Source organism: Palaemon carinicauda, chromosome 6 (assembly GCF_036898095.1).
Source record: "Palaemon carinicauda isolate YSFRI2023 chromosome 6, ASM3689809v2, whole genome shotgun sequence".
NCBI classification, from domain to species: Eukaryota; Metazoa; Arthropoda; class Malacostraca; order Decapoda; family Palaemonidae; genus Palaemon; species Palaemon carinicauda.
The window spans coordinates 32,703,848-32,722,260 of record NC_090730.1 but is presented as its reverse complement, the minus strand read 5'-3'; the positions used below and the strand labels follow the sequence as shown (position 1 = coordinate 32,722,260).

Below are 18,413 nucleotides of genomic sequence, written 5' to 3'. Positions count from 1 at the left end.
GGAGTGTCCCTGATCACCCGTGCCATAGAGGAACTCGCCGTCCAAGAAGCAGCTGGTGTTTTGGCAAGAAGGACACACCCGCCAAGGTCAAGGGCAACCCCGAAAGGTGAAATAGGTCCCAGACAGAAACAGTAGGACGAGGGACCCAAGGCGACCCACAGCAATCAACCCCCCACGGAAGTTAAGTAACATGTTACAAAATCTGTAGTTTTATGTTTAACTAATGTATTTTGAGATTTTGTAGAGTAACGAAGCTATCATCCCGTTTTCTTTTCGTAATGTTAAATTTGGATGAAAGACACTAGTTTAATTGAAGAAAGTAACTAGTCGAGTAAAATGTTTTTATTGTTAAAGCTTCCAGTAAAGATTAGAATCTCTGTTGGTAAAAGAAGAAAATTAACTTGATTTGTTGCTGTGTGGTCAAAAGAGGAATTGTGTTTTGTGCTGTATGAACTATAAGTTTTCGTTGCATAGTTTCTTCGACTTATAGTATTTTGAGTTTGTTTTTTGTGATCTTTGTGGTCAAAGATTTTAAATGTGATTTTTGGATTGTTGGAAAAAGAAGGCAAGTCACGTGTTGATATAACTTTGTGTTAACAATAACAAGTTGTTGATTCCAGAGAGGAAATGTAGAACGTTTGTAAGTTCAGAGGTAAGGAGTAAGTTATGAAGTTTTTTGTAATACCTCTTTTGAGTATGTACTTGATATGATTATGGAGAAAAAAGATGTAAATTAGGTACATTGGTATTTGGGAAATTAGGGTCACAATATTTGCTCTTACGTCGTATTCCGTGTTATCGATTAATAGCGTACTTAGTTCAATGTGAAATGTTTTGAAAGAAAGAGTAATCTATTGTTTGCCAGTTTTCGCCTGAGATTATCTTGATTGATAAAGACGAGTTGTTAACGTAATCACCGAAGCGAGTTCAGTTGTTAAGTAATTAGTACTGTCACGTAGGAGATTTTAAAATTTTGCCTTTGGTTTCTTTGGTTACAGTGTGTCATAAGTTATTTGTTTGTCAAGTGATCGGTCTGATTGATGACACCGAACATTGTTACCAAATCGTTATGGACAAGTAATGTCAAATTGTTTATCAGGGAGAGTGAATGCATTTTTGTTTAAAGGGATCCCGATTAAAGTCAGCTGACACGAATGAAGATGAGTGAAACGAATGCGATGTTGTGTGAGTTCCCTGAGTAAGCATTATGATGTCACCGCCACTGTTATAGAGCACACATTGAATGAATTTTTGCTGTGTGTGTGTGTTAAGAGGAAACCTAAGATTTTGACAAGTAATGTAGTTTCATTTGCTTAAAGATCAGAGTTAATTCTTTGTTTACAAATCTAACTCTTTAGAGGGTTATGTGTTTTGGAAAAATCGTGACAAGTAGACACAAAATGATTGATTTCGAGTAATGTTTGACATTATGATATAAAGATGAAAATTTGAGTTTTTTATGTGTTTGTCAGTTTTAGTTAACTCGCGAGAACAAAATAAGTAATGTAAAAAAATTCGAGAAATGGCGAACAAGGTGCCGTGAATTTTCATTTGTTCGTGGCAAAGACTAATGTAAATGAGCGAAACAACTGTGACATCAGATATTGGAGACACGATAGTTATAACAGTAGGTCTAGAGTTGCAAGACTTGATAGGCTAACCTGTGGGTTGAGGAATAACTTACTCAAGCAATACACTCTGATTCATGTAAAGAATTCTTAATTTGATTTCTTATTTTTGAAGTCAAGGTATGACGTAGAACGTGGGTTTGATGTTAATTAAGAGATTTGGTGAATCCACGAGATAAAGCCTAGTATTTTGATGGCTTTGTTTAGAGACCTGATAAGAGGCTTGCTAATTGCCCTTTAGAGTTATGTAAGTTTTGGTAACTTGTCTCGAAGGCAAAAGAGACTGTTTTGCTTTCTTTTTTTGTGTGTATCATGATGCCTGTTTTGTGCATAAGATCAGGACGTAATTTTAAGGGTTTTGAGCTCAATTTGCTTTAAACATAGGATATAATGAGAGTGTTGGAGATACACCGTATTACTTAGTTATTGGTCAAGATCCAAATTTGCCTTATGAAGTTTTCACGAAGAAAGAGAAACTGCCTGTGTATAATGTAGAAGATTTTCGTACCTATGTTGCAAACGTAAATAAGAGGGCTTTTGAAGTTACAAATAAGTCTTTGCAGATAACCCAAGAGGGAAACATTCGTAGTTACAACAGGAGATTTAAGACAAAGTCACACGAAATTCAGATAGGGGATCGTGTGTATATAAAACGGCTTCAGGGTAGAGAGCACAAGTTCGAATCAGCTTTTATTGGTCCGTTCAGGGTAATTCATATTAACCGTGATAAAATAACTGTAAAAAGTATAGTGAGAGGTAATGTATACGAGGGTTATACTGCCCAAATGAGTTGACGAGTTCAGATGATCGGAATGTGTCAGCAATGTACCCTGTGCTAGATGCCAATCATGGATCAGCTGATTTTTAGCGCACTCCTTGAGAGAGAGAGAGAGAGAGAGAGAGAGAGAGAGAGAGAGAGAGAGAGAGAACCGAGTGGCAGAACGCCACCCGAACGCGTTTTCTGTTGAGAGAGAGAGGGAGAGAGAGGTGATGGAGCCGCTGGTGAGCGGCAGAGCATCGCCTATGCCCGTTTTCTGTTGAGGGAGAGAGAGAGAGAGATGAGATTGCGCACGCGCAGGAGCGGCGTAAAAATGGGAGTAGGATGGAAAGGAAAAGATGTATGGAGATAGCTGTGTGAGAACAGATTAGAGAGAACTGTTTTCGTTTTGGCTAATGATTGTCCCTTAGAGGTAGGGAAGTAGAAAAGTTTTTCTTTGAGTTTTATCTTTTTCTTTGAAAATTGTTGAAGAGATTGCTTTCTTTTGTTGGCCTCAGTCATAGGCCTAGGTTATGAAGAGTTTTTGTCCTGAGTAAGGTTTAACGTAACTTGAGAACAGTTTGGACTTTGGAGAAATGTTATGGCGTTTAGTTTTAACGTAAATTTACGTTTTTCGCCTTTGGTTTCCTTGTTGTAGGGAATTAACGTAGATCTGATTGGAATGATTTTCCCTATTCATAGTTGCGTTAGGAAATTTTGGTTTCAGATTAGTTCTCTGTGGTGAGTGGTTGCACTCCCCTAGAAAGATTGATTCACCAAAGGTTGATTGGGCTCCACAAGCACTAAGAGGATTGGAAGACCCAGGCCTAAGGGGCTTGGGGTTGTAAAGTGCGATGTAGAGAATGTTAGTGTGTTGGTAACACTAGAGCCTTTGGTTGTGTGATGTGGAATAGCTTGGATGAATAAGCGTCCTAGAATGATTGTTGTTTGTTCGGATTAGTTTGAGTTCGAGCAAAAGAGGAGACAACGCAAGATGAGTATGTCGCTGTTGTGTAAGCGATTTGTGTAGGTTGTGTCTGTTGTGAAAGTTTCTGCTAGAGAGCTTGTTTTCTGTTGTGATGCGAGCAATGTGTCAGCAGTTTGCCCGGATTGGAATTTGAATGATTGGGCATGTAGAGTTCATAGCTCTGATGACGACAGCAGAAGAGAGAGGCGACCGCCCCTTAACCCACAAGACTTTGAGTGTAGGTTTTTACATAGTATGTGCGTGTTTCTTGCTGTCCTAGTGGACGTACCGTCACGAGCACGGGTTGAAGACGCACCAACTCAGCTGGTATCACCTGTAAGTTGGGTGCGCACACAGATGTGTTCTGTGTCTGTTCGCATTACTGTGTGTTCTGCGTTTGTACGCATTACTGTGTGTTCTGCGTTTGTACTAGTACCTTTTTTGAGTTTGTAAGCGCTTTGCTAGATTCATCGAACCATGCACCAAGATTGTATTCGGTAATCTTTTTGGGTGATTTCATTATTTTTTTGTATGTATATGTGTTGGCCAACCTGTACGTTCGATTTTGGTTTTTCTGATAATGATATGTATCTCTTTCGTGATTATGACGTCTCTGTGGACTTAATATTCTTTTCCATAGGGAATGGATTGTTTTTCTTGTATGTAATATGATCTTTTGTTAACTGTTATTATACCATGCCTCTAATTACAGAATCCAGGGTGGAGAGTGAGACTGAACCATGTAACGTCTCCCCTGTGACTGTAGTAGTAAATTGATTGCTTAGGCGAGCCTGAGGATTAAAATCCTAAGTTGAGTACTTTTCTTTATATGATTTGGTTTTGCTCGAGGAAATCCTCTGATTTCAGTTGCTGTCATGTAACCTTGGATATTTTGTTCTTAGTTTTTGCTTGCCTAAAGCTATCAAAATGTGCCTTGTTTTAGAATTGTTTGCCATGATTTTTCCTATATATATGTATAATGTATATCTATGTAACCTTTTTCAGTAGTTTGGTTGCTCATATTTACTCACATTTACCCATATGTATTGGTTTTCAGAGTTAATTGCTGTTGTTTTTTGGGTCTTTTTCCTTTGGGGGAAGTATATAATCATTTCGGTTATATAATCTTATGTCACTTATATAATCATTTTAATTATATGATCTTGTGTTGCCTATATAATCAGTTTGACTGTATAACCATTTTGCTTATATAACCATTTGATCACATTTTGCATGTCTTGAGTTATAATCCATATTTTGCTACAGTAATGAGTGATGTGGGTTTAGCTTAGTAAGATGATGCTGTTTGAGTTTTTTTTGGAAGTTGAGATTTTGCACACCCCGAGCGAGTTGCGACCAAGTAGCAATAATCGGAGTTTGAATCTGAGGTAAATGGTGACGTGACAAGATTTTCCTTGGTTTGTTGGAATTTCTGACAGTTCCGGGAGTAACTGTAACTTGGTAGGGGGGGATTTGTCACGTACACCCTGCTTGTGGTCACGTGAAGGACCCCTGGTCACCAGCTCGCTTGAGGGGAATGCGATTTATCAGCATCCACCGGAGAAGAGGTTGTCTCCATGCCAAATTGCCAACGAATGGTTTTCTGCCTCCCACCTTGTCTTGCAGATTTTGTTGGGGGGCCTTGAGGCGGAGCTTGACGGACAACGGCCAGGAGGGCGTAGGCCTGCCGGACATAACTGGATTACTATGACGAGGATGACACTGATTGGTTTTCGGCCTCTGACGTCATGAGGTCACACCCTACGGTGTCGGAGATGCCTTACGATACCCGCCGGGCATGCATCAGTCTGGCCTAAAGCAGCAGTAGAAGAAGCTGCCCAAAATATTCGTCCCTTTGCTTGTCATACCAGAACCCTCCTTTTTAGACTTAGAAACAAATTTCAAACCTTTTGGACTTGAAAGTTTTCGAGCGGAAATTGAATTAACGTAAATGCTAAGTCTTCGTCCCCTGACCGTTGTTCATCAAGTTAAGAATAATTGTATCATGCTACCATGAAATGAAGAGCACGTATTTTATTTAAAGCAACATTGCAAGATTGAAATTCTTAGACTTTCTAAAAGTGCTCAGACCTTTGTATGATTATTTTTGAAAATATATTGCTCAATACAAATTAAACTTTGTGTATCCCGCATCTTGAATATTAATGTTTAAATTAATTGTCAGTGTCGTGACAATATATATATATATATATATATATATATATATATATCTATATATAAATGTATATATATATATATATATATATATATATATATATATATATATATATATATATATAAATGCATATATTCAGTCTACTGTATACAATATGTATATATATACATATATATATATATATATATGTTTATATATATACATATAAATATATATATATAATATATATATATATATATATATATATATATGTTTATATATATATATATATATATATATATATATTAGTATGTATATCCAAAAACATATATTTACATACAGTATATAAATATATCTATATATATATATATATATATATATATATATATATATACAAACAAACATACACAAATAAGCACACACACATATATATACATGTATATATGTTTGTATATATATATATATATATATATATATATATATATATATATATATATACTGTATATGTATTCTGAACACATATATGTATAGGCGTAGGAAAAGATGATGAGGAGGATTATATATATATACATATATATATATATATATATATATATATACATATAAATATATATATATATATATATATATATATATATATATATATATATATATATATATATATATATATATATATATATATGTGTGTGTGTGTGTGTGTGTGCGTGTGTAATATTTGAAAGCAAATTCAAAATAGAGCCGGTTTAATAATTGACAGGAAATTAAATCTCTTAGAGTTGAGTTTTTAATAATTATTTATGCAGAGGATTTAAATTAAATAAAGAGAGCAAAATGGAAATAACGAAATATCCTCAATAATTTGCAAAACTATTTTTTTATGATTCGTGTGGAGAATATATAATATATATAATATATATATATATATATATATATATATATATATATATATATATATACATACATATATATATATATATATATATATATATATATATATATATATATATATCATTATTATTATTTTTGTTATTACTATTATTACTACTATTTTTATTATTATTAGCTAAGCTACAACCGTAGGTGGAAAAGCAAGATGCTATAAGCATAAGGGCTCCAATAGGAAAAAATTCCCCAGTAAGGAAAGGGAATAAGGAAATAAATAAATGATATGAGAAAAAAATCACAATAGGATATTTTAAAATCAGTAACAATGTCAAAACAGATATGTCATATATAAACTATAAATAGACTTATGACAGCTTGTTCAACATAAAAACATTTTCTGCAATTTGAACTTTTTAAGTTTTACCGATTCAACTTCTTGATTGGTCCCAGCAGGAATAAAACTTCTAGAATACTGAATGTGTTTTGAGTCTCATGATCGAGAAAGCCTGACTATTAGAATTAATTGCATACCTAGTATTACGAACAGGATTGAATTATCCAGGGAGATCTGGATGTAAAGGATGGTCAGAGTTATGAAAAATCTTATGCAAAATGCATGATGAACTAATTGGACGACGGTATCAGAGATTAGTATCTAGATCAGAAATAAAAAATTTGATAGACCGTAAGCTTCTGGCCAACAAATTAAGATGAGAATCAGCAGCTGAAGACCAGGCAGGAGAACAATACTCTAAACAAGGTAGAATGAAAGAATTGAAACACTTCTTCAGAAAGATTGATCACAGAAAATCTTAAAAGACTTTCTCAATAAGGCAAATTTTGTGCAATTGTCTTAGATACAGACTTAGTGTGTTTTTCAAAAGTAAATTTGCTGTCGAGAATCAGACTTAGAATTTTAAAAGAGTCATACGGAGTTAAAGAAACATTATCAATGCTAAGATCCGGATGTTGAGAGAGCTACGTTCCTTGACCTACTTACTATCATACTTTGAGTTTTGTTAGGATTCAGCTTCATACCCCATAATATTCACCATGCACTAATTTTAGCTAGATCTCTATTAAGGGATTCAGCAAACCCCAGATCTACATTCATGAGATGGAATTGATGCAAAGAGAGTAGCATCATCTGCATATGCGACAAGCTTGTTTTCTAGGCCAAACTACATGTCATGTATATATAGTATGAAAAGTAATTGGTCAAGAACACCACCCTGAGGAACACCAGATATCACATTCCTATACTCACTATGGTGCCCATCTGCCCATCAACAACAACTCTTAGCGATCTATTATTTAAAAATTCAATAATGATGCTAAGAAATAACCCACCCAATCCCAACTGTTTGAGTTAGAAAACAAGGGCCTCATGACTCACACAGTTAAAGGCAGCACTACAATCAAGGCCAATCATACGAACTTCCTGACCACAATTAAGGGATTTCTGTACAGCATTTGAGATTGTAAGCAGGGTATTACATGCTTCAAGGCCTTTACGGAAACCAAATTGTAAACTAAGGATCAGATGATTACCTTTAGCAAACCTGTTAAGACGTTTTGCCAAAGGACGTTAAAAAAATTAAGATAATATGGTAGTTATGGAAACTGGGCGGTAATCAGTTGGACTTGAACTACCACAAACACATTTACATAGTGGAGTAACATTACCCATTCTACAGCAAGTGCTAAAAGCTTCTCTTCTTGCTAACTTGCGCAAAATAACAGATAACTTTGGACCTTGCAAATCTACAGAGTTTATAAAAACCAAATGAAAATTACCAGTTGGATCTACACCTCCATAAGCATCAAGGCACATCAAGAGAGCTTTAATTTCACGAGATCGAAAAGCTAAACTACTTAGCAAGGTATATAGAATAAGGGAGTCACTCTATATACCTTGCTACTTAGTTTAGCCTCAGGAAAACAAGAATGAGGAAGATCAAGTTTTCATTACTCTGTTTACTGCCAAACACATCTGCCAATAGCGATGCCTTTTCCTTTGGACAATGAGTGACAGAGCCATCTGGTTTAAGTAAAGGAGGAACTGTTGCATCTACACCGAGAGTGCAGATTTAAGGGTAGTCCACCACTTATGTTCCTGGGTTGTACCAGAAAGGGTTTCTTTTATGGTTAAATTGTATTCCTTTTCAGTTGAGGCATAAACTCTTTGAGCAAAAGCTCTAAGCTGAGTATAGTTATTCCACGTCAAATCTGATCTGTTACCCTTCCAAAGATGATAGGCCTCCTGCTTCTTCAAATGAGCACGTCCACAGTCACTAGTGAATCAGAGTTTGTCCTTCACTCGGTATCTTAGCACACAAGAAGGGATATGCCTATCAATTATGTTAACTAGATTCACATTCAAAGGGAAAATCGGGACAACTCTACTATACAACTGTGACCAGTTCAAGCCCAAAGGATCACTCAAAATCCCATTCCAGTTGGCTTGAGATTTCATATAAATCTTACTTGAGTATGATACATCAGGAACAGGCTGCTCGGTCTTCACTACTAATGAAATCAAGGCATGATCAGATGTCCCAGCTGGTGAACCAACCTTATTTGTTATAATGCCAGGTGTATGCGAGGTCCAAGCAGTCACCAGACCTGTGAGTAGCTTCACTTATGATTTGCTCACAGCCTGATTCAGAGGCAAAATCTAAAGCCCTTAAGCCAAACGGTCTGAGAAACAGAATTTAACCACTCCTTATGTTGAGCATTGGAATCACCAACAAAGACAAAAGAGGCCTTTTTCTATCATTTTCTTGTATCTTAGCTATAATGGTAAGAAGACAATCAAAGATAGAATCATCAATGGCTGGATTCTGGTAGATCGAACACAAATAAAAGTTATTAGGCCTGCCATAAACGTTTACTACCTGAATCTCATGACATCCACCTTCATAGCAGGACTTATGAGAAACAGGATAATCAGGCCTAATATACTCCTCCATTCCCGTGGCCCTATGGATGGCATCACGTTTAAACATCATTGGCTCCTTTAAAGTAGTTTTAAGGAGCTCAGGTGAATCTCATATTAGAAACCAAAGTGTCTGAGCACAAAAAAATATACTGTCTGGACGCAACGGTAAGGTCTTGAATATTTGCCTGAAGACCACGATTATTGCTATACAGTACACGACACTGGCGAAATCTAGGTCATACTGGTCCCGGCTTTCACTCAATGTCTCCAGACAGCATAGAAATTAATGATCATAAAAAAGATACATCATGCGTAACAACTGGATTAACAAGAATGATAACAAAAACAATCTGTTTTAAGGAAATATGAATAAAGTAATTAATCAAACTCATGAACTATAGAAAAAAAAGTCGGAAAAACTGGTTAACAGGACGGAGCCGATACACCATGCAAGGCTAAGCACCCTCCAGAATAGCCACTTCAACTGAAGGGAGGACGAGGACAGTAACTATGGTTTTGAAAAGAAAAAGAAACAGATAAGGGAAAGGCAACCTCTTGATATACCACCAGGTATCCATGGCCCTTCTATTAAGCCTGCCCAACACACCATTTAAAAAAAAAAAAAAAAAAAAACAAGAGGAAAATAATAAGATAGATTGGTGTGCTCAAATGTACCCTTAAGCAAGGGAACTCTAACCCAAGACAGTGGAAGACCATGGTACAGAGACTATGGCACTACCCAAGACTAGAGAACAATGGTTTGATTTCGGAGTGTCGTTCTAGAAGAGCTGCTTACTGTAACTAAAGAGTCTCTTCTACCCTTATCAAGAGGAAAATAGCCGCTGAACAATTAGAGTCTAGTAATTAGCCCCTTGACCGAAAAAGAATTGTAGTCATCTCAGTGTTGTCAGGTGTATGAGGAAAGACGAGAATAGACCAGACTATTCGGTGTATGTATAGGCAAAAAAATATCAGCCATAACCAGAGAGAGAGAGAGAGAGAGAGAGAGAGAGAGAGAGAGAGAGAGAGAGAGAGAGAGAGAGAGAGAGAGGGATCTAATGTATTACTATCTGGTCAGTCAAAGGATCCAATAACTCTCTAGTGGTAGTATCTCAACCGGTGTCAGGTGGCATGGCCAACCTACTACCTATATAGTTTAGCACACTCAATGAAGAAATCCTTTTCTTGCACGTGTTACATTTGCTTGACAAGTTGTTTTCCACATAGAAATTGCAATCTTGTGTTAATTCCATCCACACTGGCGTTGGTTTCACTAATCTCTCGGAAAATATGACTCCCACCGTATAGCCTATATAGCATCAAGGATATGTAAAGGCTGTACGTTGATCCCAATTTATATACCAATCCTTCAACAATTGTTTTTGGTTTCCACAATGATTTTGGCTTCTCCTACATATGGTGCATTCATCAAATATGATGGGACCTTTATTTATTTACCAGACACTGAATTCAGTGGTTCCAGTTCCAAGTAAGTCCCACGCCCCTGGAATGCTACGTATACTGCAAGTGCAAGTGTTTTGATAAAGCTGAACTCTCAATCGTGGTTCTTGACGCCCCCAGTTATTCCAGACCACCTTGGCAATGTCCTAGCAAAGACTTCCCCTTCACCCCTCCCCAAGTACAATCCCCCCTCCCCTCCCTTCTATCCAAATTTATTAAACAACTCTCCTTCGCCCTCTGGCAAAGAGCAATCGACTGAGGCAATTCTCTGCTCTCGGAGACAGAAACGATTTCGTATTTAATCCAGAAATCTCAGTTTATCTTCCCTCATGTCTCCATTCTTCCTTCTTTGTTGCTATTTTTTTCGGTATATATTTCTTTACAATATAGGATGCTTTGTAATACCAGTTTTGTGATTTAGAATATAGACAATACTTATATTTCAGTCCCTCTGAAATTGTATTTATTCTACGTGCTATCTTTCCTGTCTACACATCAGTGAATCCTTCAAATAGAAAAAAAAATAAACAAATAAAATAAAAAAAAAATAGGAAAAAAATCTTTATTGTGTGTTTGCCAATTTTTTTTTGTTTTAGATTAATTATCATAAGTCTGTCTTCAATCCATAATTACTAGCTATAATTTGATGATCATACATAGAAGAATTTATCCATGACTATTATCCGCATAATGTGATATCTCACAGTAGCAATCACTGATACTATGGTTTAGATTGGTCAAATTTATATATTTATCAATGTGTTTATCATTATCAATATTATCATTAACAGCCATGCTACAACTCCACTTAGCAAAGCAAGATGACAACTTAGTACAAAAAGCCCAAGGGGTCTATCTGGGAAAGTAGAACAGTGTGGAAAGGAAATAACAAATAAACTATATACGAAAAGTAATGAATGCAAAATATATGATATTCTAAGTTCAATTAGGCAACATCGTTAAAATACTGCAGCTCTGTCATAAATAAATCATGAAAGGATATTCATATTACCCTGTTCAACAGCAATGCATTGTAACATATTTGAACTTTGGAATTTCGCCCCTCAAATTAGGTCGTTTACGAATTAAGTCAACAGATCTTCTCTGTTGAATCAGCGCACATGTTCGCTGTTTTCTTCAGCGCACTGCACAAAATGTACATTTCGAAACGTCGGAAATTGCAGCTCCGACGGCGACATACACAAATCTCGTGAAATTTTTAAAGACTGTTGGGGTATATTCATATAGATTATTAATGATTAAATTATTTTCTTTCGTATCGTAAAATAATAATGCAACAATCAGTTTTTTTCTTATAGAAAAATAAAATTATAGGTTAAGTGTGGATGCACTGCTGTAGGACGTTGGAGGATAGAAAACGGGAAATACAAAGGCGCCCAAATATGTAAACAATCAAACCAATGCTGTTAAGTGACAAAGGACTTGTGTGAGTTCCAGTACGCAAACTTATTTTGGAAGGTAAGTGCTTTTTTCTTAATACAATTACTGGTTTTTAAAAAATGTCGAGTGCTGTAAACAACCAAGTGTTAAAAAGTATAATTTAGATAACTGTCATTACCTAGGTACTCGGCGTTTCGAAAGTTAATTAAGAGGGACTTAACCCGTTAAAGCCAAGCGATTAGCCGCCATTATTGTTTACGATATGTTATGGCGTTTTTATTCGAAAAATAAGTATACTGACTGTAGCCTCGGTGGAATTTATACCAATTTGTGGGAGGCCAAAACGTGTTTTAAATGTGTGCGAATAATTAAAAAGAAAAGCTTATAATTTAAGTGTTAATTACACGAGTCTTTGATCAAGTGGTTGTGTGGCAGCATAAAAACATTGTACATTGTCGGACAAAAAAAGAAGATTTTAACAATGAAATGGCTGTCATTGGCGAACAACATTAAATAATGACGAGTGCTGTAAACAGCCAAGTGTTATAAAGTATAATTTAGATAACTATCATTAGCTTGGTAACCGGTATTTCGAAAGTTAATTCACAAGGCATTTAACCCGTTGAAGACGACCGATTGGCAGCCATTATTGTATACAACAGAAAGTTTTGGTGTTTTCGAAAAGTAAGCATACTGACGCCTCAGAGAGGTTTTATACAAATTTGTGGGAGGCCAAAGCGTAATATTTATCACGAGATTTGTATTATTTAAGTATTGCTTACACGAATCTTTAATCAAGTGGTTCTGTGGCAACCTAAAATATTTGAGAATGTTGGACAAAAATGATTATATAAACAATGGAATCAATGTCAAAAGCGAACGATATTTATGTAGAACGTTTTCTTATTTTAAATTTGAAAGTACAACTTCTAGTGTATTGGATTCCTCGACTGTATATGTTAGAATGACAAATTTGCATTGACAATAAAGTAAAATAGTGGACACAATAACAGTAATAGCAATTTTTCTATCTTATAGAGTATTAACTTCCATAACTTTTCAAGTTTGAATGTGAGAAAATTGTTCACCATTCAAAAAGGTTACAGTAGTAGTAATTTGTGTATCATGCAGGCTATTAAATTCCATAACTTTTCATGTTTGAATGGAAAAAAAAATTATCATTATTCAAAATGGTACAGTACTATTATTTTTGGAAGAGGCTATTTAGCCGGTCCCGGTAAAATAGACAAACCTACTTTTAAGCTTATTTTGCCGGTCCGGTAAAATAGACAAACCTGCTTTTAAGCTGATTTTGTCGGTAAATATTGTAAATAATGATAATAAAACTAAAAAATTACAAAACTTAAAACAAATTTATTTATATAATTTTAAAGACAATTTTGAGTCTTGTTCACTACAAATATAAAAAAATCCTTAAAACGATTATTTTAATCAATTATTAAAATAAATACAATTGTCTTAGAATTTGTAGGCATAACAGTCTCTGCAAATCCAAAACTTTCCTTTCGGGAGCATTCTTTAACAATACACAGTACACTTACGGTGCACCCACTGAAGACAACAGTCACAGACCACAGAATCCATCTTGCTCAAATCCTGACTACAGAGCTCACACGTCCACCGTGCTGACAATCTTGAGGCTTCACAAACATGCTCCACAGCTTTCCAACCGTCTGAATCAAAATATCGGCGGATTTTATGGATTGAAACATTTTCACCCTGACATGCTATTGGAATTAAAGAAGGGTTTTGTTCTACCGCATTTTCTGAGAGAATCTCTCCACGCATGGCACGGATGGCTTCTTTATCACTTACAAAGTAGCCAAGTACTTGTAGATCCCTGTCATTAGATGATTTGTTGATGAGTGGAGTTGGCTTATCAAGTCTTGACTTTTTCTTTGGAAGTCCCAGAACATTATTGTTTGACCCTTTGGGGTCTACCCCTTTTCTTGGCTTTTGGAGGCAAGATAATTAATTTTCTTGCTTAGTACTTTTTTATACATTTGCCTACAATATTCATATTTGTTTGAGACCGGCAAAATAAGTCTCAAAGTATGTTTGTCTATTTTACCGGACCGGCAAAATAAGCTTAAAAGTAGGTTTGTCTATTTTACCGGGACCGGCTAAATAGCCTATTCGATTATTTTTTCTATCTTGTAGGCTATTAAATTCCATAGCTTTTCATGTTTGAATGGAAAAAAAAAATATCATTCAAAATGGTACAGTACTATTATTTTTTCTATCTTGTAGGCTATTAAATTCCTTAACTTTTCATGTTTGACTGGGGGAAAAAATTGATCATCATTCAAAAATGTACAGCAGTAATACATTTTCTATCTTGTTGGCTATTAAATTGCATAATTTTTCATGTTTGAATGGGAAAAAAAAATTATCGTTTAAATTTGTACAGTAGTAGCAATTTTTTTTATAAGTTTAGGTTTTGAGAAATTGGGCTTGAATGCCAACAAGATTGTATATTCAAAGTTTTTGCATTTTTTAAAGTGAATATACATCATATAGGCTGCTATTACATTACATATCTTTTCATATTTGAATGGTATCCGGTCATTTCGCCCACATGCCATTTCGCCACACTGTGGAGTCATTTCGCCCACAGGTCATTTCGCCCACACCATGGAGTCATTTCGCCCACACTGTTAAGTCATTTCGCCCACAAGTACGATAATAGCTCTAGTATGTCACTTTAGGTAAACGCAACTAGTTGGCAGGGAGGAAGAAGAGAGGGGGGTGAGAGGGAGGGAGGTAGGAGGTGGAAGATAAGGAATAGTGTGTGTGTGCGTGTGCATTATAATGATAATAATGATAATGGTGATAATGATAATAATAACAACAACAACAACTGCGTGTGCATTATAATAATAATAATGACAACAACAACAACAACAACAACAACAACAACAACAACAACAACAACAACAACAACAACAATAATAATAATAATAATAATAAATGTTTTTTTAGTAAGGCAGTCAGAGTGAAAATATACATTTGGGGGAATAGGCCTATTTAAAGTTTACTGAATCTAAACTACAACTGGCTCTTAACAAGCTACGTAACTTAATTCATATGAAACTATTTACAAAGTCTATGGAAGTGTGTATGTGTGTGTGTGTGTGTGGAGGAAAGGAGGGTTCATTAGTTCAGTTAAATTATCTGACTTGTTTGGTGGTTCATTACCTATGTATTGTAATTGGCCATGACCATAGAATTAAAACAGTTCCTGGCAAGATGGTAGACTGCACAGACGATTGTATTCAGTGCCTCGTACCTGTAAGGGCAAGGCAAGAAGGTCTGCAGTGCGACATGTGTGGGAGGTGGCAACACAGGAAATGCAATACTGGCGTATCTCGTGCTGATTACTGGGCAGCTGTGAAATCCGGTAATTCCATTGATTGGAATTGTAATACTTGTACCTTCACTGACGAACCAACCTCCCATCCAGTGGACGACCCATCCACCCCTGACATGGAACACGAACCACACATCCCTGCAGTTGAACAAGAGTCTTCAGTTGATGACCCACCTGACTTGCCAATGGAACTAGAGGATTCACTTGACGACCCAGCCATACAAGATGTTGAACTGCAGTCAGAAGGTGAATTTACATTCCAGCTCTTTGAGAAGGGCACACAGCGTGGTAGAGATAAGCTCGTTGACAGTCATGGGTACACTTACAACAAAAAAATGCAGCGATCCAATGTAACTTACTGGCAATGTACTAATCGCCCTAAAAGTAACCCATGCAAGGCACTAGTAACGCAGAGAAATGGAAAATATGTAAAGAACAACGTGTTGCACAACCATTCACCATCAACTGGCTCTGATATTGTCACTAAAGTAACATTACAGGTAAAGAAACTGGCAGCACAAGATCTGTTTAAACCAGCATCTGCTATAGTGGATGATGTGTTGCTACAAGAGATAGGAAATGCACCATGTCCTAGTCTGCCTAAGCCAGAGCACTTGGCAAGAACAGCAAACAGACAAAGACAAATTTTAAGACCGACAGAACCCAAAAACCTGAATTTTGAGGTAGATGTAAATCACATTCCTGACGACTTTCTTATAGCTGACGTATCAGTTCGTGAACGCCGCCATTTGATATTTGCAACAACAGAACAAATAAAACATCTAACAAGGGCAAAGTCATGGTACATTGACAGCACGTTTAAGCTATGCAGGCACCCTTTTACACAGCTGATGACAGTCAATGCTTTTGTGAGGGCAGACGACTATGCAAAACAAGTCCCCTTACTATTTGTCATTATGTCTGGGAGAAAGAAGAGTGACTACAGAAAAGTTTTCCACGAAGTTTTAACTAGTCTACCAAATGAGCCTTCTGTTAAACACACAACAATCGACTATGAGAAAGCAATGTGGAAAGTCTTGCCTGAGGTTTTGCCTAATGCCAAGGTCAAGGGATGCGTATTCCATTGGACGCAAGCTGTATGGAGAAAGGTTAGTCAATTTAGCTAATTGCCTACAGATTTTTTTTTTATATATACCTGTCGAATAGTAGTTTTAAAACAAATTGTATCACCATAATGTGACCAGATTTTTTTTCTTGTGTACAATACAATGTCTAATTTCTTTGTTCTGAAATACTTACGTATAGGTTCAAGAGGTTGGTCTCCAGCATGCTTACAAACATGATGACGGGACATACAAATACTTGCGGAAAGTGATGGCCCTTCCATTTCTGCCTGAGGCAGATATAGGTCCCGTGTTTGAACGTCTCTCACGTCAAGCTGCCACAGCCCAATTACAAACTATAATGCAGTATATATCAAGAACATGGATCCACAACTCCTTATGGCCAACTTCTAGCTGGAGTATTTTCTATCAGTCAATCCGTACTAATAATGATATTGAAGGCTGGCACAATCGCCTCAACAAACATGCTGCAGGTAGATGTAACCTCCAGTTTTACCTCCTCGTAAGCCTTCTCCACAAAGAGGCTAAATTGACATCCGTCTACATAAGGCTAGTATCCGAAAAAAAGCTACGAAGGATTCAGCGGAAAAAATATAGGGACTTGCAGGGTAAAATATTTACTCTTTGGGAGGAACACATGAGGGGTGAGAGATCTGCATATCAGTTGCTGAAAGCGTGTGCTTATCTCAATGGCCCAGTGCGCAGTTGAAACTTGCATGTACAGTATGTACTGTAGCTGTTTTTTTTTAAAAATTCTTTTTAATTCTTTGACACTATTCTTTTAATCTTGCATATATATGTAGCTATATTTTAATAAAAGTTTCTTTAATTATTTGTCACTATCTGAATATTACATGTATGTAACTGTCTTTTAATCAGTTTTTTTTTTAACTCTTTGTAACTACTGTTTGGTTATTACTTTCTGAATATTAGGCTACATTTATGTAACTGTCTTTTAAGAAAAGTTGACGAGGGCGATTTAATAGAAAAGAATTTTACAAGAGTAAACAAAACAAAACAGTGAGGTGGTTAAAAAAAATAATAATAATATAATAAGTAGCAATTACACTTAGTTACATAACATGATAAAAATGAGCACTGAGGTTAGTGAGAATCGAATCAACATCATAGCTTTCCTTAATTTCCAAGACATCATTAATAGGTACACAAGTAAATAAACTTCTTACATCAAAGCTCACCATAATATTAGGCTGAGGAGTACGTTTGCACAATATATCAACAAAATGAACGGAATTCTTTATATGGGATTTCTTTTTTTAAATATATGTGGGCGAATTGACTCTTATATGTGGGCGAATTGACTCTTATATGTGGGCGAATTGACTTGTGGGCGAATTGACCTGTGGGCGAATTGACTTGTGGGCGAATTGACATGTGGGCGAAATGACCGTAATTCATTTGAATAGCAAAAATTTATCATCCAAAAAGAATGTACAGTATAAGCAATTTTTATTGTTTGCATTTTTGTAAAATGAATGTACAGCTTGTAGGATATTAAATTCCCAAACCTTTTGATGTTTGAAAAGCAAAAATTGTTCAATCAAGAATGTACAGCAGTAGCAGTTTCTCTATGATAAGTTCCTGTTTTGAGAAATTGGGCTTGAAAGGTGACATGTTCATCACAACCTGCACTAAAATTACTTCCTTTTCCACTAAGCAGTTATTGCTGTATTCTAAAACTACTATTTCCTTGCAGATATGGATGCCAAACCTACTTTCAA

At 35.9% G+C, this 18,413-nt stretch overlaps 1 protein-coding gene across 1 annotated transcript; it reads left to right on the top strand.

Annotated features, from left to right (window-relative positions):
* The first annotated feature begins 14,778 nt into the window (after window positions 1-14,778).
* LOC137642543 (uncharacterized) lies at window positions 14,779-18,076 on the top strand. The gene is made up of 2 exons (XM_068375187.1): window positions 14,779-16,695; window positions 16,853-18,076. The coding sequence occupies exons 1-2, from the start codon at window positions 15,304-15,306 to the stop codon at window positions 17,378-17,380; spliced, it is 1,920 nt and encodes a 639-aa protein (XP_068231288.1). The 5' UTR covers window positions 14,779-15,303; the 3' UTR covers window positions 17,381-18,076.
* Window positions 18,077-18,413: the final 337 nt, after the last annotated feature.

Bases quoted from the DNA above. Each gene is read 5' to 3' on its own strand.
- LOC137642543 (XM_068375187.1), top strand. From the start codon at position 15,304: ATGAAACTATTTACAAAGTCTATGGAAGTGTGTATGTGTGTGTGTGTG. The intron at 16,696-16,852 runs GTTAGTCAATTT...ACTTACGTATAG, and splicing joins CGCAAGCTGTATGGAGAAAG to GTTCAAGAGGTTGGTCTCCA.